At 43.0% G+C, this 20,849-nt stretch overlaps 1 protein-coding gene across 1 annotated transcript; it reads left to right on the top strand.

Annotated features, from left to right (window-relative positions):
* The first annotated feature begins 590 nt into the window (after positions 1-590).
* Positions 591-18,606, top strand: LOC141020479 (uncharacterized). Its single transcript, XM_073495567.1, has 12 exons — positions 591-640; positions 945-1,076; positions 1,994-2,113; positions 4,412-4,490; positions 4,645-4,873; positions 5,045-6,821; positions 6,918-7,091; positions 8,480-8,653; positions 8,906-9,079; positions 10,593-10,766; positions 17,652-17,698; positions 17,825-18,606. The coding sequence occupies exons 1-12, from the start codon at positions 591-593 to the stop codon at positions 18,397-18,399; spliced, it is 3,705 nt and encodes a 1,234-aa protein (XP_073351668.1). The 3' UTR covers positions 18,400-18,606.
* The last annotated feature ends 2,243 nt before the right edge of the window (positions 18,607-20,849 follow it).

Raw genomic sequence — 20,849 nt, forward strand, 5'->3', positions numbered from 1 at the left:
ATGTGTAAATAAACTAAAGATACGTGTCAAGTAAAGTTATAAAGTAGCATGAAGTGGAAACACGTGACTGAAGTACCTCAGGATTGTAGTTACGTGTAGTACTCGAGTAAATGTACTTTCCTCCACTGTTACTGGTGTTTCTAGAACAGTGAGTCCAGTCGTGTCTCGCTGGTTAAACTGGTGTTCAGAGCAGACGACTCACTTCCAGTCTGATGGCTCCATGACACCATCTAGTGGACTGACAGTAGAAGTGCAGCGTTCATGTGACGCTGATATGAAGCAGCCAATCAGTGGAGGAGCAGCTGATGTTCTGACAGGAGACATGATGGAAAGGCTGATTTCAGTTGATGTGCAGATGAATGATTTGTGTTTCCTCTCCAGATGAAAGTGTGTGTGAGCTGAGCAGCATGAATCAGTGTGAGGACAGAGAGGAGGGAGGCCCTCCCTCTAAAACCACTGGACCTGGACCTGGACCTGAGCCTGGACCTGGACCTGGACCTGAACCTGAACCTGGACCTGAACCTGGACCTGAAGCTGGACCTGGACCTGGACCTGAGCCCAGCTGTGTGTCCTTCAAGAGTGACTGGTCAATGGGTTGTCCCATTAATTTCAAAGGACAACAACCTCCTGCTGTAAAGAGGTGAGCTGTTAATAACATTAATATGTGACTGATTCCTGCTTTAACTGTGGAGAAAGATGTTTTTTGAAACCTGATGTTTATTTTCAGCTTCGTTCTTCTTCACTTAAATTTCTATTGTCACTTTAGAAAGCGGCCCAACAGAACCAGTCTTCAACTCTTCATTTCACTTCATTGAATTAGTTTGGTCCAATATTCTCTGAGGTTTATTCCTCATGTTTTCCACTATTTTATGGACACAAGCTTCTGTGTCTGAAGACTAGAAAGTCAATTAACATCTCTGGTGGTCGTCTTCTCTGTCCAACAGGAGACCAGCCTCTACTGGACCTGGACCTGGACCTGAACATGGACCTGAGCCCAGCTGTGTGTCCTTCAAGAGTGACCGGTCAATAGGTTGTCTCGTTGATTTTAAAGGACAACAACCTCCTGCTGTTAAGAGGTGAGCTGTTCCTGCTAGTCCCGATCACAAGGACGATATTATTAATGTTAAACAGCGACGTTCATCAGACAGACAGTGAGTTGTCCTCATGTTGCTCTCTGTTGATGTTTGTCCTCATTAAATCCAGTCTGACCAGTTGTCCTGATGGTCTTCATGTCCTCAGAGTGATGATGGAGGACAAACTTCACAGTCCTTGTTCTGTGTAAAAATACTTTATAAAGTTCAGCTGAGGATAATATGAAGCTTCAGAAGTCTGAGCTACACAGAACAAGTGGAGATCCTCCAAAGACTTGTTAGTCTGATGTACCAACAGTAAAGTTTGTTTTCTGTCAGAGTGAATTCAGGATCCACAGACTGAAATCATTCAGCTTCATGTTTACTGAACTCTGGTGTGTTGATCCTTTTCTTGTTGATCGCTGCTAGTTTCTCCAGCAGCTTCTGTGTCTGAATTAACTTCTCTGGTGGTCTTCCTCTCTTCGTCTCTGTCCAAAAGGAGACCAGCCTCTACTGGACCTGAACATGGACCTGAGCCCAGCTGCGTGTCCTTCAAGAGTGACCGGTCAATAGGTCGTCTCGTTGAGTTTAAAGAAGAAAAATCTCCTGCTGTAAAGAGGTGAGCTGTTAATAACATTAATATGTGACTGATTCGTGCTTTAACTGTGGAGAAAGATGTTTTTTGAAACCTGATGTTTATTTTCAGCTTCGTTCTTCTTCACTTAAATTTATATTGTCACTTTAGAAAGCGGCCCAACAGAACCAGTCTTCAACTCTTCATTTCACTTTATTGAATTAGTTTGGTCCAATATTCTCTGAGGTTTATTCCTCATGTTTTCCACTATTTTATGGACACAAGCTTCTGTGTCTGAAGACTAGAAAGTCAATTAACATCTCTAGTGGTCTTCTTCTCTGTCCAACAGGAGACCAGCCTCTACTGGACCTGAACATGGACCTGAGCCCAGCTGTGTGTCCTTCAGGAGTGACCGGTCAATAGGTCGTCTCGTTGAGTTTAAAGAAGAAAAACCTCCTGCTGTAAAGAGGTGAGCTGTTAATAACATGTAAATATGACTGTTTTATGTTGTTTATTCAGAGAAATTTGTTTAAACTTGTTTTTTTCAGCATCGTTCTTCTTTACGTACATTTATATTGTCACATGTGAAGCTGCCCAGTAGAACCAGTCTTCACCTCTTGAGTCCAGTTTAATGTTTGTCTGATGACTGGTTGAGTGTAACACAGTGATTTTATTCAGACTAACAGATGCTAGCTGCTAACAAAGGATAATTGTGACTCCACTATGTTCCTCCATCAAGTCATCATTTCCTGGTCTTCAGTCATGTGACAACAGAAGTTGAGACGTGTCCATCGTGGCCATTTGTCAAAAAATCTCAATCAAACTTCAAAATGCAAATCAAAGAGCTGCTGCTGCTGCTGCACCGTGGGCTCGTATTGTACGCAGGCAACACAAGTTCAATGTCCAAACAAAGTTCCTTTTCCTGTTGCAAATCTGTGGCGTCATTTCAGCGCCAAAATCTGCGTAGATAAAACCAATCTACCATAACCAGCGCACATAAAGACCACTGTCTGCGCGCTCGCCGTCTCTGTGTACACGCTCGCCGTCACTCGCTGCGCCTTCTACTCGCTCGCCTTGGCTGAGTTTTGGCACTCTGGGGGAAGGCATTGAATAGACGGCCCCGCAACCCCCCTTCCCTTCTGATTGGTCACTTTAAACGCCTACTGTCTCCAGGTCAGAGCCAATCCGCGGCAGAATTTGTTTGAGAATTGTGGATCGAGAACTATGCAAGTCCAGTCGCTGTTTTTCGTGCGAGCGTGCAGAGAGTGGTCTTTATGCGCGCTGATTATGGATTATAGGAAGAGCAATCGAGCGCAGATACACAGGACTCCTCTTCGGCCAATCAGCACCTATGTTTTTTGAGCACGTAACATAGTGGTAATTTACCTTAACGCTGGCTGGTTGCCACCCGCCATGAAATGGAGGGAGAAGCATAGACATATATACAGAGACGCCTCATTGAGCGGATTGGCCCGCTGCTGCAATACGTCGAGGTCGCTGCCATATTGGAGGTGGCAGCTCTGCCCTGTGAACTAATACAAGTGAATGGAGTGAACTTTATAAAGCTCCTGCTACAAAGTGCTATAAGTTAATGTCTCTCATTTACACATTCACACACGTACAAATATATTCAGGAAACAGACAGGAACCAAAAACAACGTCTGTAACGTTCTCTGATGATTATAAACGTTAACTACTCCTTACATGTTCAGTATACAGGTATACGGAGCCCTTGAGGTGAGATGGATGTGGGTTTTTTTAACTCACACGTGCGAGATACATATAGATGAACACATCTATATGAAATGGACTAAAAGTGCGGACATGCCCTTACGAAAAAGAAGTTTATTCAAGTGTGCTATTAGTATACTTCTTTTAAACTAAAAAATAAGAAAGTATGCTTTGAGTATATGAGTATACTTTTTATGTACAAAATTATACTTAAGTATACTTGGCTTATCTTATATAAGTATACAAAAAAGTATATTTGGCCTATACTTGTACTTAATCTTTTGATTAAGATATACTTTAAAAAAGTATAATTAAGTATTCTTGCCTTATACAGAAAGTTTAAGTATTCTTGGCTTGTAGTTGTGCTTACTCTTATGATAGAGCCTATTTAATACTTTTACACGCATATTGGCTTCTTTGAGGTAGTACTCCAGCATGTTTTACATACTGTCTTATGACTTACATGTTAAAGTTTATAGTAACACATCAGCTTTGGGCTGGAATAGCTGAGAGTAAATAGTAAAAAACTGAAACTGATCTTATACATATGTATGACTTGATTCATACTGACTGCTATTATAAGCCATTACCAGAATATGAATACATTTATATTTAAATCTCATCACAAAACATCTCTTTATGTAATACATAAATCATTGGCTACAACACGACTCATGCTCTTTTAGTCCATTTCATATAGATGCGTTCATCTATATGTATCTTGCACATGCGAGATAGTGAGACTGCACTGGACAGTTAGCATCCAACTAGCTTGTGTTAGCTGCGTGTTGCTGTTCACAGTATTTTAGGGGTCAAGAGCTGGAGGGACTAAACCAGACAAGCTGCTGAACCAACCCAGTAAACTGACTGACTGTTGGTTCACAGTGGGATCAGCAGCACCACCAACACTTTGATGTCAGGGGAAACTATCTGATTCAATGATGTCATCAACACTTTAACTCAAAGGACCTTCAGCTTGTGTTTGTCTCTGAGTGGACAGACATGATGTGGCTGATTCTTCATGATTCCTCCACAGAGTCGACCAGGAGAGCTCAGAGGTTCCCAGAGGTCCGTCTGCCCAGCAGCATCAAACACACCTGGACTCCATATTTATGGTCTGTACATGAACAACAACTACTTTTACATCCAGTCTGTTCACAATAATCTCCATGCTGCACTTTACAGACCAGTGGTGAATCTGTCCAACAGGGATCTGATGTTTGGCTCCATGATGTTAAATGTTCTCATTCACATAATATTCTGTTCCAGCTGCTGGAGGAGAACATTGTGACTTTTGTGAAGAACGAGCTGAAGAAGGTCCAGAAGGTTCTGAGTTCAGATTACCCAGAATGCTTAGAGAGTCAGAGGGAGGATGAGGAGGTGTTGGATGGTGAGGATGAAGAGCAGAGGAGGAGCAGCAGAGAGGCGTTTCTGAAGATCACACTTCACTTCCTGAGGAGAATGAAGCAGGAGGAGCTGGCTGACTGTCTGCAGAGCAGTAAGAGGATTTCTCTAAAGATGTAACATGATGGATCAATGAGACGTTTACTGAAGTCTGATGATGATGATGATGGAAAATCTGTTTATAGATGCAATCTTTAGGGGAAGGAAATTGTCTTATTTTCTTCATAAGTAACTTAATGAACTTGTTTGTTGTGTGTTTATTCAGAAAGTCGTTCTGCAGTTTGTCGACGTGAACTCAAATCTAACCTTCAGAAGAAGTTCCAGTGTGTGTTTGAGGGGATCGCTAAAGCAGGAAACCCAACCCTTCTGAATCAGATCTACACAGAGCTCTACATCACAGAGGGAGGGACTGCAGAGGTCAATGATGAACATGAGGTCAGACAGATTGAAGCAGCATCCAGGAAACCAGACAGACCAGAAACAACAATCAGACAAGAAGACATCTTTGAAGCCTCACCTGGAAGAGATGAACCAATCAGAACAGTGATGACAAAGGGAGTGGCTGGCATCGGGAAAACAGTCTTAACACAGAAGTTCACTCTGGACTGGGCTGAAGACAAAGCCAACCAGGACATACAGTTCACATTTCCATTCACTTTCAGAGAACTGAATGTGCTGAAAGAGAAAAAGTTCAGCTTGGTGGAGCTTGTTCATCACTTCTTCACTGAAACCAAAGAAATCTGCAGCTTTGAAGAGTTCCAGGTTGTGTTCATCTTTGACGGTCTGGATGAGTGTCGACTTCCTCTGGACTTCCACAAAACTGAGATCCTGACTGATGCCACAAAATCCACCTCAGTGGATGTGCTGCTGACAAACCTCATCAGGGGAAACCTGCTTCCCTCTGCTCGCCTCTGGATAACCACACGACCTGCAGCAGCCAATCAGATCCCTCCTGGGCGTGTTGACATGGTGACAGAGGTCAGAGGGTTCAATGACCCACAGAAGGAGGAGTACTTCAGGAAGAGATTCAGAGATGAGCAGCAGGCCAGCAGAATCATCTCCCACATCAAGACATCACGAAGCCTCCACATCATGTGCCACATCCCAGTCTTCTGCTGGATCACTGCTACAGTTCTGGAGGATGTGTTGAAGACCAGAGAGGGAGGAGAGCTGCCCAAGACCCTGACTGAGATGTACATCCACTTCCTGGTGGTTCAGTCCAAAGTGAAGAACGTCAAGTATGATGGAGGAGCTGAGACAGATCCACACTGGACTCCAGAGAGCAGGAAGATGATTGAGTCTCTGGGAAAACTGGCTTTTGAGCAGCTGCAGAGCGGCAACCTGATCTTCTATGAATCAGACCTGACAGAGTGTGGCATCGATATCAGAGCAGCCTCAGTGTACTCAGGAGTGTTCACACAGATCTTTAAAGAGGAGAGTGGACTGTACCAGGACAAGGTGTTCTGCTTCGTCCATCTGAGTGTTCAGGAGTTTCTGGCTGCTCTTCATGTCCATCTAACATTCATCAACTCTGGAGTCAATCTGATGTCAGAGGAAAAAACAGCAGCCAATCAATCTGCAAAGACACGTTTCTACCAGAGTGCTGTGGACGAGGCCTTACAGAGTCCAAATGGACACCTGGACTTGTTCCTCCGCTTCCTCCTGGGTCTTTCACTGCAGGCCAATCGGACTCTCCTGCGAGGTCTGCAGACACAGACAGGAAGTAGCTCACAGACCAATCAGGAAACAGTCGGTTACATCAAGAATAAGTTTGAAGAGACTCTGCCTGCAGAGAGAAGCATCAATCTGTTCCACTGTCTGAATGAACTGAACGATCATTCTCTTGTGGAGGAGATCCAATGGTACCTGAGATCAGGAAGTCTCTCCACAGAGAAACTGTCTCCTGCTCAGTGGTCAGCTCTGGTCTTCATCTTACTGTCATCAGAAAAAGATCTGGACGTGTTTGACCTGAAGAAATACTCTGCTTCAGAGGAGGCTCTTCTGAGGCTGCTGCCAGTGGTCAAAGCCTCCAACAAAGCTCTGTAAGTGTGGAGAAGTTTTTTCAGAATGCAGTAAATGTGCTGTTATTGACCCAAATAGAAATAATGTTCTTGTTCTGCTCATTATTCTTTATCCAGACTGAGTGGCTGTAACCTCTCAGAGAGAAGCTGTGAAGCTCTGTCCTCAGTTCTCAGCTCCCAGTCCTCTAGTCTGAGAGAGCTGGACCTGAGTAACAACAACCTGCAGGATTCAGGAGTGAAGCAGCTGTCTGTTGGACTGGAGAGTTCACACTGCAATCTGGAAAGTTTGAGGTCAGATCATGTTACTGTTTGTTGTGAAATCATTTATATATTTCTGGTAGATTTCTTTGCCATCAAACTTGTTTTCTTTCAATATACCTTTCATTAATTCAGCTCCTGCACAACATGAACAATGAGGATGGAGAACCTCATTTATGTCTGATATCATATGACTTTGATTCCTGGATGTCTGCTCATTCTCAGTTCAATCTTCATTTATTGTCACGTTGACAACATGTTTAGAACTGAACAGCAATGGAGCAAGAGATTATATACAACAGTCTGTTTGTTTAGGATTTTATTTGGGCTGCCAAATATATTTGCAGACTTTCGTTCATAGTCTTTAATTTAAGATCTCTATCTGCAGTACACCTTTGAGCCACATTGGGGCAGCTGTTGGTATCCAGTGCTTGATTTGTAAATCAGGAGGTCTCGAGCACAGAGACGGTCCTACTCTGGTGGGTCCATCCTGTGGACTGCTACAATGGTGGGGAGAAATGGACTTCAGGCCCAATGTTTTATTTACAACCACAGAAAGCAGCAGGCCAAGAAACCCTATGAAGTGACATGTTCCATCTGTCTGTCTATCAGTCCATCTCTGCTCCATCTCAGTGAGATGGACAGCGTCGCACTTAGACACACATCCTGACTGAGTTCATCATTTCACTGATTCACAGCAGAACACCCACTTGCTTGTAGGACTTACAGTGATCATGTGCCAAAATATTTAGACACTAAGAAGCATTGAACCACATTCCAGCATAGTTTATGTGACATTACAACTCATAGCTTCAGGAAACCTGACCACTCTGTCTCTCTTTGAAAACTGCATTGAGATGATCTCATTCATAATGTATTTGTAACATATATGTTTTTGGTGAACACAGTAGTTATTTAATGAAGTATCTCTTTGAAATGGCTGGTGTATTCAGCAGAATATAAGTGGATGTGGATAAATAGTTTGGAGTGTTAATTTATGCACAGATCTGCTCTTTTCAAGTTGATTAGGCCTATTGTGAATTGGGTCGCAGTGTTATCATTTTTAAAATGTGGGACCCCCTGCGGTGCAGCTCAGTTGGTAGAGCATGTGTCCCATGTACAGAGGCTTTGTCCTCACTGCAGCGGCCCAGGTTTCAAGTTCGACCTCTGGTCCTTTGCTGCGTGTCATCCCCCCTCTCTCATCCCCATTTCCTGTCATATCTGTGAGCTGTCCTATATAAATAATCCTCCTAATATAAAGCCATGAAAAGGCCAATAAATACCTTTTTCCTTTAAATAAATAGATAAATACTTTTCTCTTTTTTAATGCGTCCCCAGAAGAAAAGTTGGGAAAACCTGATACTGTATCACCAAAACTCAACATTTACCATGTTATCTGTCTTCTTTTTTTTTCTCTCCAGACTAAGTAGCTGTGACCTCTCAGAGAGAAGCTGTGAAGCTCTGTCCTCAGTTCTCAGCTCCCAGTCCTCTAGTCTGAGAGAGCTGGACCTGAGTAACAACAACCTGCAGGATTCAGGAGTGAAGGAGCTGTCTGTTGAACTGGAGAGTCCACAATGTAGACTTGAAACTCTCAGGTCAGATAGTTCATAGTTTGTCTCAAGTTATTTGTTATTTCTTTAACGTTTGAATTAAATTCTCTCTCTCGTCAGAACTCTTGTGTTTTGAAACAATGCCACTTTTTCTTGTTTCATGTCTGTTTAGTCCAGATTTGGTCTTGTTGATTTTTCATATCTCCGACATATTAGAGTAAAACAGAAAGGAAGTTCACATGTGCTACAATGATATTATAAATACTGTAAATGTCTTTTTTACTGTTCACGTTCCAGATTGAGTGTCTGTCACCTCTCAGAGAGAAGCTGTGAAGCTCTGTCCTCAGTTCTCAGCTCCCAGTCCTCTAGTCTGAGAGAGCTGGACCTGAGTAACAACAACCTGCAGGATTCAGGAGTGAAGCTACTTTCTGCTGAACTGAAGAGTTCACACTGTGTCCTTGAAACTCTCAGGTCAGGATACATTACATTATTTCATTATTTCATGTAACTTTACAATTGGAGCAGGTCTTGATCATACTCTTAATATTATTCAATTCATTGAAGAAACCCAACATTTCCCCTATGAACAATCACTTGACACAGTGGCGAGAAGAAAAATACCTTTTAACAGGCAGAAAGCTCGAGCAGAACCGGACTCAGTGGTGGGCCGCCATCCATCTCAACTGGTTGGGTTGAGAGAGAGAGAGACTGAAGCCCCATTCACACTGCCTTTTCAAGGCGGGAATGTTGTGCTGATATTCCACCTCGCTGTAGAATAAAATAGATGTTTATTGTCATTGTTTCAAAAACAACGAAACATAGATAGCAGCTCTTAGTTTGACAAATAAATATCAAATATCAACAAGTATAACAAAATAGATAAAAATAATAAAATATATACAACAAGATAAATAGACACAAGATTCAAGTATGTAGATAATATGTACACAAGTGAGTATGTGTGTGAGGGGTGGTAGTGGAGGGTTATTGCACTGGTGTGAAGTCTTTAGAGAGTGAGGGGTGAAGGGAGGGTTGTGCATTTCACTGCCTGTGGGAAGAAACTGTTCATCAGTCTGTTTGTTCTAGATCTGATGGATCTATATCTCTTCCCAGAGGGAAGGGGGGAGAACAGGTAACATCCGGGGTGAGTGGGGTCCTTAACAATACAGCTGGCCTTCTTTTGGAGTCGGCCAATGTAAATGTCTCTGAGAGGGGGTAGTGTCGTCCTGATGACACGCTCCGCTGCCCTCACCACCCGCTGCAGGTCCTTCCTGTCCTGTGTTGTGCAGCTGGAGAACAACACCGTGCAGCAGTAGGTCAGGAGGCTTTCTATCACTGACCGATGGAAGTTGGTCAGCAGGTGGTGAGGGAGGTGAGCGTGCTTTAGCTTCTGTAGGTGTGAAAGTTACAAAGGTGGAATGGGGGGACAGTTTCATTCCACCTCTGATCCTCCAACAGAGGTAGTAACACAGCCAAAACACAGGCGAGATGACCTGTGTGGACAGGAGTGTGATGTTCTGATAGTGTTCACAGTCTGGCAACTTAACAGATCCTTCACTCATCAAAGTAACAATACAAAACCAATGACACCACTAATCTATTTATATACAGTATATAAAATGTGGGTCTATAAGTCTATTCTGCACTTTGGTCCCGACTTACTGATCTTAACAACCATTGGATGGATTGCCATGAGGTTTTTGACATTCGTGCTCCCCTCAGGATGAACTGTAATTACTTTGGTGATCCTCCATTATCAGGTCATCATTTTAATCTGTACAATATGTTGGTTCATGACCAAGTATTTGCAAAACTAATGGCATTTCCGTCATCTTCAGTTATACTCTGGGTTTAGTGCTGATAAGTAAATTAGTGAAATTAAGATGATAAATATAATAAACGTTAAACCCTTAAACACAGATGTGCACTGAATCATCAGGACCCTCAGCTGATCTGTGATGTGTGTTGTTTTGTGTGTCTGCAGGCTGTCAGGCTGTCTGATCACAGAGGAAGGCTGTACTTCTCTGGCCTCAGCTCTGGACTCCAACCCCTCCCATCTGAAAGAGCTGGACCTGAACTACAATCATCCAGGAGACTCAGGAGAGAAGCTGCTGTCTGCTCGACTGGAGGATCCAGGCTGGAGACTGGACACTCTCAGGTATGAAGAGTCCTGCTGCAGCCACAGACAGTCAGTGTGAGACTCTGTATCTCGAGTGTAGATGGTTCAGTGTCAGGAGGTCTGCTTCGTTTACTCCACCTCCAGTTGTTCAGTTCAGTTCAGGAGAAAAGGCAGCATGGCACGAAGCCAAGAGTTACAAGTGAAGAGAGGAAGATGAGAAGAAGACCAGGAGAGTCTTTGCACAAACACTAAAGTTACACCTCTTTTTTCAGACTAGTTTAGTGCCTGTTCAAAATGTGCCTGTTTGATTTGTTGGCCTCTGGTTTTGCTGCTTGATGAACCGTCTTTCAAACTCCTTCACACTCCACACTGATTGCAGAGGGTTATCAAAACATTAACATTAAATCTAATTTCCACCACGTCACCGCTGTGTTATGATATTAATAATAACAATAGACCCTCTGTGTCAGATGTCTGATCAGAAAATACTGAACCTCAAATTCAAAAGATTTCTGTGACACAAATGAATTTAATCACTGAATGTCATAGAAAGTCTTTCCCTGAACTGGAGAATCAGTGTTTCTGCCAAAGTGATTGACTTTGAACTTAAAATGGTTCTGACATGGATCTTTATCAACACTGGAGTAACTGCATTCTAGATCATCACTGACAAGTGTATCTGTGCCTCAGTGTGAAACCATTTACAGACTGTAACAACTGTCTGTGGCATCAGTTTAAAGTGAACAGAAGATATAAAACAGTCCAATAACAACGTTAGATGACACGAGGTGGAACATTCCCGTCACATCACCATAACAGCAGCAGCGCATAGGTTAATTTCAGATGGGTCAGTGGTGCCGTCTTGGCTCCTGTCATGAGGAAACTGCTGCTCCAGCTGAGTTTGGGCTGTTTTGGGTAGTTCTCATTATAACAGCCTGCAGGAGCAGGAAAGCTTCAGTGTTTTGCACCGTCAGCAAAATCAAATGACAAAAGAAAAGAAAACATTCAGTGATCAATCATCTGCTCCATTGATTAACATGATATGTGACCTGTGCAGAGCTGCAGCTCTCTACAGTAGCTGGTGGACCTCTGGTTTAATGCTGTTGTAATGTACTTCAGCCTGGCTCGTAGCTGCTGACTCAGCTTCACTTCAGCTGTTCTGGAGTCGTGTTCAGGTTCTGCTGGTGGAAATCCAGTGTTTCCTGATTTTGATGCTTCACAATAAAAGCTTTCAAATAACTACATAATGCAGGACCTTTATTGTGAAGGATTTATAGGAAGTGTTAAATGCAGGAAGATGGCGTGACAACGTTGCATGAATGGACTTTTAATTTCTCTTGTGTGGCAGCAAACAACACACATGGTTTCAGTTACTAACTGAGTCCATCCACACACTTTATGGCCGACTACAGTAATAACAGTGTGCACTTTACTGTGACTGCAGCAACGTGCTCGTAGCTGTGTCACATACTGGAGAGACTCACTCCTACCAACACAACACAGAGTAGTGTTTGTTGGCACTAATTATAGGGCTGCAACTAACAACTATTTTCTTAACCCATTAATCACATGAAAAGACAAAAGCTGATTTATTTATATTTTTATTAAATTAATTAACAATATAATTAATTATAGGGCAAAGGGCAGTTCACTTTCAAACAACTTCAAACTGTAAAAGCAACATAAATGTATTAGAGGTGTGGAAATGTCTCCATTATAAGATGCATCACGATGTAGAGACAGAGCAGAATCCAGAGTCTGCAGCTCATGTTGATTGTTGATTGTTCGGCCTCAGCTGGACAATAAAGTTACGTTGTGACGTTGCTCCCATGTTTTGAACTGTGGGAGGACTTCTGACTGACGTTACTGATGTAGGAGGGATGTTGGAGGGAGGCAGAGATCATCTGAGAGGGATTAAAAAGAGTATTTTTTAAACGGACATCTCGGGACACGTCAGATTTTATGAACTTGCTGTGAAGCAGGAACTGGACGAGACTTCTGCCTCACAACAATCACTAATCACGTCGGCCATTTTCAGCTGAAGCTAACGTCTGCAGCCGTAAATAATAACTGTTACAGCAGCCCAGCTGATCAGCCGAGATCTGAGGAGGTGCTGTCAACTCTGCTGTCCAACTCTGAGAGAGGTGTGTGCAGCAGAGTCAGTAAATGTTTCATCTTAAAGCTGCCATGTGAAAACTATATTATTGTAGACACAAGTGAAAGACGCTGCAGATGGAGACATGTTTTGTTTGATTACTGAAAAGATGCAGCTTTTATTTTGTAGCCTGCTGTAGTCTGATCATTGGAAGGACTTTCAGAATAAAAGGGGGATTTAAATGATGAAAAGTAGCCGTGTGCAGTGATATAGATCATCGAGGATGACGAACACTGAGATGCATCGAGAATCGTCGACAGCTGAATCGTAATCGAATCGTGAGGCCGGTGAAGATTCACACCTCTAAAATGTTTGTTACATGAAGAATGCAAAAGTAAAATATAGTTTGTTTTCTAAAGTGCACATAGCACTCCTTCATCCTCCACCATTGATAGTGGCCTCATGTGTGTTAGCAGCATACTGAGGATAGCATCAGTCAGAGCAGCTGCTGGCTGTGGTGTCATGGGGCATCCTTCCTCACAACGTAGTCGCCATGTTGACTTGTTTCTTTGTGAAGTGAGAGACACAATATTATATAATATCAGTATGCAGAGTAGCACAATTCACATGAAGCTCAGTGAACTCAGTAACTGCCTTGTTGTTTGAGGTAATATGTGCTGATGTAAAGGGCAAATACAGATCAGGCCTGTACAATAAAACACAACAACAACAGAGCAGCACTTCCTCACAACATGTGAAAAGTATCAACACATTAGAGAAACACATGTTCAACATGTAATAGATTACAAAGGGTTTGTTGAGCCAGTGGATGAAGAAACACGAACAGTCCTACTAGGGGAGAACCCAAAGAGCTGTGATCCAGCAGCAGTCTATGTTCTGCTGCCACAAACTGAGCGACAGTGAGTGACAGTCAGCTGAGAGTTGTTCATGTTATATGTGACGACACTTATTATTTAGTGTTGTGCTGTTATTGTCAGCTTTGGTTATAGTTCTGTCTCTGTTGTGTTTTGATCTACTGTACTAGTCTTTACACCAGAATGTTCTTCTTCTTTATCTTCTCAATGTTTGTGCGCTTGCTTTGGCCACATGTTTGTGTTACATGGTGCCAATAAAGACAGTTTTGAATTTAGGAAATGAAATAAAACAATAACTGGACATTGTGAATGCAGCCTGAGCCATGCACTGAGAATAAAAAGGACATGTAATATATATTTGAACAGAACAGATATGCTCACGTTTCTATTGTGCAGAAATAAAGACTTGACTTCAGACGATCTCTTACTATGACATGAAATATTGTAAAAACTCCTCTTATGTACTCCAGTGTCTCTGAGCGTACTTCAGCTAATTACCCAGCAGGGGGCGACAGTGATCCATCACAAACCTGAGAGCACAGGTGGAAGGTGTTTCTGTCTTAAACGCTGCTTTTTAAATTGAAAGCTGTGATGTAGCCGGGCCCTAATCTTGTGTTTGCAGGAACAACAGGTTTACTAATGGATGAAGTTCATCAGCTCCAAAAGTTCATCCTGTCCAAACTTTTGTCAGTCAGCCTGTCCAACAAACAAACACTGCTGCTCATTAAAACACTGAACAATCAGTGATTAAAGGGACAGACACTACGGATCAGTGTAGACAGGTTCTGGGTTTGAAAGGTTCACTAAGTTACCGTGCCGAGTCTCCTTCACCCGTAGTGGCTCCGACGTGCTTTCTCTTCAGCTGCTCAGTGATGTGGTGCTACCGCGCCATGTGAGAGCAGCTCTGCACATCTTGTAGCTGTTTTCTTTGAACACTTTAATATAAAGTGCTGCCACACTTTTGATGACTTGGCTCGTACACTTTTCTCTTCTGTAACGTTTGTAGGTCCCGTTGCCTCCGTGGCCTCCGCTATATTGCAAATGCTAACGGAGCCCATTCAGAAAGGAGACGGCGCGACTCCGAGTAGCTTCCTGTTTCATCACCTGAGCTACGCGAGGCGCCATTGGCTGGCTTACTGCTCCCCACCGCAGGAGACCAGAACTGCTGCACTGGATGTGTTTTCCTGACGTATCTTCGGCTCGACCGTCTTTGACTATGAAGTGAGGCAGCTCGCTCCGTGCCACAGCGCCTGCATCGTAACGTCAACCGACTAATCCACCGTGAAACTGGTCGGCAGCTGTTTTTATAATGGATTTAATGGGTCAGTTGTCGCCATGGGCGTAGGTTTCTATATAGATGGTCGTGACATGTCACAACCAATGTTCGAGGATTGCAAAATAGTCACTACCAATATTTGTCTGCTGCTGAGCCAGTAGTAACGTTAGTGAGTGGTAGTAGTGAGCATCTTCCAAACTGTGTCCGCTACTTGAAATGGATAAGAGGAAGAAACAGCTGAGAAACAGCGATTAAAAAGTTGAAGTCTCTGGAGGTGGAGGCTGCTAAATGTGCGAAGTTGACGGAGCTTTTTGGTGCCGGGACCAGTGACACCGACCCGCCAGCAGCCACAGGTGCTGCTGCGCCGGGAGACGAGGGAGGAGGACCTGACGATGATGAGCGAGTGGAGGCTGACAGGGTCAGTACCGTCAGCCTGGGGCTGGCTCGGCTAAATGTTTGAGACACGTCCAAAACAAAGTAAAAAAACGTTTTTACATTGAATGTGATGCGACCTCACTAACTGCATACTGATGAACGCAGCTGCCGCTAATGCTAACGTAGCTGCCGCTAATGCTAACGTAGCTCCTCAGGGACTGAAGTCGTTATTTTCTAACTTTGACAATCTAACATGTGGCAGCACATCAGCCCAGAGTTAAAGGGCTGTGACTGTTGGTAGTTGTGGTTGATTTTGTTCAAATACGCCGAATTGTGATATTATGGGTTATTATTGTTCAGATGATTTAGCTAAGCTAGCTAACAGATGCTAACGTCAGCGGTCTCTTGTTGCCATAGCAACAGTAAACATTCACGTGGCCTGATGAGCTGTAAACAGATACAAAACACAAGTAAACCTATAGCAAATAATAAATTTAATTTGCAATATTTACCATTGAATTTATTGTAATCTTTCAATTCATTTATTGTTTACTGAGGTGATAACTATCTAATAGGTATAATTTGTGTGTAAATGTGTTACTTTTACTGTAGTTTTCAAATGGCTGTGTATAGTGTTAGTGTATAGTCTTGAGCATTTTCAGGTCACAAAGATCTGGCTTTTTTGCATTGGGAAACACTAGTAAAGTGTCCTAATGAAAACACGACAAAGCCATTTGACTACCTTGTTCATAAATGATGGTGTCAGGACTTTTTTTTATGACACACACACTTTCATTGATAGGAATACTTGGTTTTGAGGAATGACCTCTATTTTGAGCATGTGACATGCTTTTGCAGGTTATCAACAAGGTTTTGCAGTTTGTACTAATTGTTTTGAGAAATGCACCAACTGTTGTGCAAATGTAAGTAATGATGTGAGAAAAACTCCACCCCGTCTCTGGTTTTGGGTTCTTCCCGTTAGTCTCGTCCCACCCCTGGTCATAACATAACTTCTGTTGTGATTTGACACTATAATGAACAAAGATTGATTGGTTGATTGCTATAGCTGTCAGTTTTAGTCCTTGAGTTCATAGCTACGTGCTTTATTTGTTAACTGCTATCAAGGAATATGACTCTCCTTTGTAGTATGTGTGAGAAAGGACGCCACGAGATTTGTGGACTTCTTCGTGGTGTCCGCTGATAATATAGTGGGCTGGTCTGGACAGAAAATGCCAGAGCTGAATTTTTGTCCCAGTCCACCCCTGGTAATGTCACTACCAAAGCTGAGACCAAACCTACGCCCTTGGTTGTCGCAGCCCTAAAAACTTCTAACATTGAATTCAAAGTCAACGCTGCACTTCTGTGAGTCCTCAGCAACAAACCTGCCAAGTATAAAGTAGACTGGATGAACGGTTCTGGAGACATGTGGACCACAAGACAGACAGAAAGAAAGACAGATTCCTGGCTTCATAGTCAGATGTTCCTCTGTCACATCTGGACACATCATGTTTACCACAGCAGATTTCACACTAAGAGACATTTTCTGTCATTTGTTGTGTTTTAATGGCATCAAACATGACATGAAGTTCTCCTCACAGTAACTATTACTGCTGTAACATCCATCAGATATCAATCCAGCACCAAACTATAGTAACATGAACATGAACACATGAAATGATGCTGTTTCTACCACAAACAGCTTCAGTGACACTTGTGAGCTTCTGGAGGGAAACAGTCTGGGAGTCTCTGTCACTTGGTTTTGTGGCAGAGGTCGGGAACCAACGTCCAACGTTTTCTGATGATTTATTACGTATAAACTGTATTTGTTTCTTTGCACAGTGAAACAAAGCAGCAGAAACACAGCGAGAACAAAAAGCAGACTGTGCAGCTGAGATTCAGAAAAGCCCTGGAAGCTTCAAACAGGAATCTGACCTCAAAAGTTCTGACATCCAAATCCAAAAGTCCTGTAATATACAAACATAAGCACAAGCTGACATTGGATCAGACAGCAAGCGTCAGGTAGCCCACAGGAAACAGCAGCAACATCCAATAACATAAAGATGAAGTCATAAATCCAAAAAGAGGTTTGTGTGTGTCCTCACATGTTGTCGTCCTCTTTCACACACACCAACATCCTGTGGCTCAGTCTCAGTGTGTGAGGAGAGTGGCAGAGGTGAAGAGGTTCAGGGAAACAGGGAGAAGCAGCCTGATGGACATGTTGTGTTTCTGTGTATGAGTCATGTCATGTCCATGTTTGCATGCTGAAAGAGGATGTGCTGCTCTGACCCCCCTCCTCCTTTCAGGGTGGAGCCTGCTGGAGTCCGATGGTTGACACCAGGTCTGAGGAAGTGTGAGTGTGTTTTTACTTTGATTCAGCTTCACACTGTGACATCACTCAGTCACATCTGTGATGTCATCACCACACTGATGATACATTAATAACTGCAGCTGTGTTGTGTCTTTTTCTCTCCATCAGATTCCTGTGAAATCACAGTCGACACAAACACAGTCGGCAGAAAGATCAAACTGTCTGACAACAACAGGAAGATGAGACATGTGAGAGAGGATCAGTCATATCCTCGTCATCCAGAGAGGTTTGACTCCTGGTCTCAGCTGCTGTGTAGAACTGGTCTGACTGGTCGCTGTTACTGGGAGGTCGAGTGGAGAGGAGAAGTTTCTATATCAGTGAGTTACAGAAGAATCAGAAGGAGAGGAGACATTAAAGACTGTGTGTTTGGATATAATGATCAGTCCTGGAGTCTGTGGTGTGATGATGATGATGATGATGATGGTTACTGTGTCTGGCACAATAACAGAAGAACAGACATCTCCTCCTCCTCCTCCTCCTCCTCCTCCTCCTCCTCCTCCTCCTCTGGTAGAGTAGCAGTGTATGTGGACTGTCCTGCTGGCACTCTGTCCTTCTACAGAGTCTCCTCTGACTCACTGATCCACCTCCACACCTTCAGCACCACATTCACTGAACCTCTTTATCCTGGATTTGGGTTCTGGTCCAGTCCTGGTTCCTCCTCAGTGTGTCTGTGTGGTGTTTAGTCTGCAGAGTCTCCTCCTGTCACAGAAACATTGTCAGTGCTGAACAGTTGAGTTTGTACAGGATCACAGTCACATCAATCTTTCAGCTTCTTGTAATAAATTCATCAGTGAACTTTGTACAAAATGATTCAAACTGATTGTAAAGATTGATGGTTTCCTCGTCATCAATGATTCTGTTCTGCACATTAAAACTGAGACATCACTTCACTTTGTTCTGCACTTGTTGTATTTGACAGTCGTCAGCATGAAGCTGGTGACTCACAGAAGGACTTTAACAGGCAGCCGCTGTAAAGACTTTAAAACCGGCGTAACGTGCGTCTCCTTCTGGTCTGAGTCAGCAGTCGTGCAGCAGGATGTTGAATTAGCTGCTTTCATAATGTTTCTGTGCGAGTGTTACAGCCTCCGTTCATAAAAGTCAGAGCTGAGGCTCAGAAGGGGCTGGAGGATGCAACATATGAAGGACACCAGACACAAGGTTCATAGTTCACTCACAGCTTTTATTACATCGTTCAAATTATTCCCAAAAGAAACCCAGGACTCGTCTGTAGCTTTAATTGTAAAGAGTCATTGTGAACAAAGTTGTAAATGGACAGTAAAATATGATCAAATGTACTCGACACTCCACCTGAAACACTCTGACTTGTTTCATGTGTTTTAAACTTCTCTCCAATCGTTAAAAACACTCAGAACAACTTGAATGAGTGGCTGCAAAGGGACTTGTCTCTAAAAGGCAGAGTGCTCCTGACCAAGGCTGAGGGGAAATCTGGGCTCACATACGCAGCTCTCTCTTTACAGCTGGACAGTAACATCTGGAAAGATGCTGATAGGATGCTTTTTCACTTCATCTGGAAAAATCGTGCACGTTATATCAAAAAAAGTGTTGTTATGAATAATTATGAATCCGTGGGCTCAACTTTTTGGACTTTAACACACTAAACAATACTTTTAAGATCCATTGGGCTGAGCACTTTGTAAAAAACCTGCTGTCTCAATGTGGAGTTTTATTCCCCACTGTATATTCTCTGGCTTTGGTGGTCTGAGCTTTACTTTGAACCGTAATTACAATGTGGACAAACTCCCTGTGAAACTGTCCACTTCCAGGGGTGGACTGGGACAAAAATTCAGCCCTGGCAATATTCTGCCCGCTACATTATCAGCGACACCACGTAGAAGTCCACAAATCTCGCGGCGTCTTCTCTCACACATACTACAAAGCAGAGTCATATTCCTTGATAGCAGTTAACAAATAAAGCACGTAGCTATGAACTCAAGGACTAAAACTGACAGCTACAGCAATCAACCAATCAATCTGTGTTCATTATAGTGTCAAATCACAACAGAAGTGATGTCATGACGAGGGGCGGGACGAGACTAACGGGAAGAACCCAAAACCAGACTCGGGGTGGGCGCCACCTCTACCAGTTGGGTGGAGGGGGGAGAAAGAGCGAGAGACAAAGAGACAGAGACAGGGAGAAAAGGACAAACAGGGACAATAATAACAAAATATCCTGACAAATAATCTAAATAGAAACATATTACAGACAGTAGCAGCATTAGAGCTGGAACTCATTTGTATTAACGGTGACTCAGTCATTATGAAACCATAAATAGAGAAGTGAAAAATATATATAAATCTACAGCTGTGTGAAAAAGTCTAAGAATTACAGGTCTGAACAGAAATGCATCCTCATATACGTGTATGTGCACATGCATTGCCCTACTTCCTCGTCCGCAGCCAGCCAGCTCCACTCCACCAGATTCATGAGCTGCAAGAAACAGCAAACAGGACGTGTACTCAGCATCTGTGTACTGACAAGTATATGAAGCCAAGCAGCCTTTTTGTGACGTGGTGACACCTGGTGAACACATTTAACTTGAACTTAAAAGATATGCAGATGTTGGAAAATTAAAATCATCAATGTGAAAATCTTCAACAAGGAAATAATCATAATCAAACGTATTATTTCCTACAGGTTTACTCGTGTTTTGCATCTCTGTTTGCAGCTCATCAGGCCACGTGAATGTTCACTGTTGCTATGGCAACAAGAGACCGCTGACATTAGCATCTGTTAGCCAGCGTAGCTAAATCATCTGAACAATAATAATCCATAATATCAGAACAGAATCAGCCGCAGCTCCCAACAGTCACAGCCCTTTAACTCTGGGCTGATGTAATAATAACTGTATAATAATGTGCTGCCACATGTGAGATTGTCAAAGTGAGAACAATAACGGCTTCAGTCCCTGAGCAGCTGCGTTATTACATGCAAAGATATGAGCTTTTCTTTTTAACTTCATTCAATCTGAGCGATAAATCTACATGACACAGATCCGCTCCTGAGTCAGTGGAGTCAGGGACAGACAGTGTTACTGATGTATTAAATAACGCTGCGGGCACTTTCTGTTATTCCGACACCACACAGTCACATCTACAGCACACGCATGATGAA

Source organism: Pagrus major, chromosome 24, assembly GCF_040436345.1.
Source record: "Pagrus major chromosome 24, Pma_NU_1.0".
Classification (NCBI taxonomy): domain Eukaryota; kingdom Metazoa; phylum Chordata; class Actinopteri; order Spariformes; family Sparidae; genus Pagrus; species Pagrus major.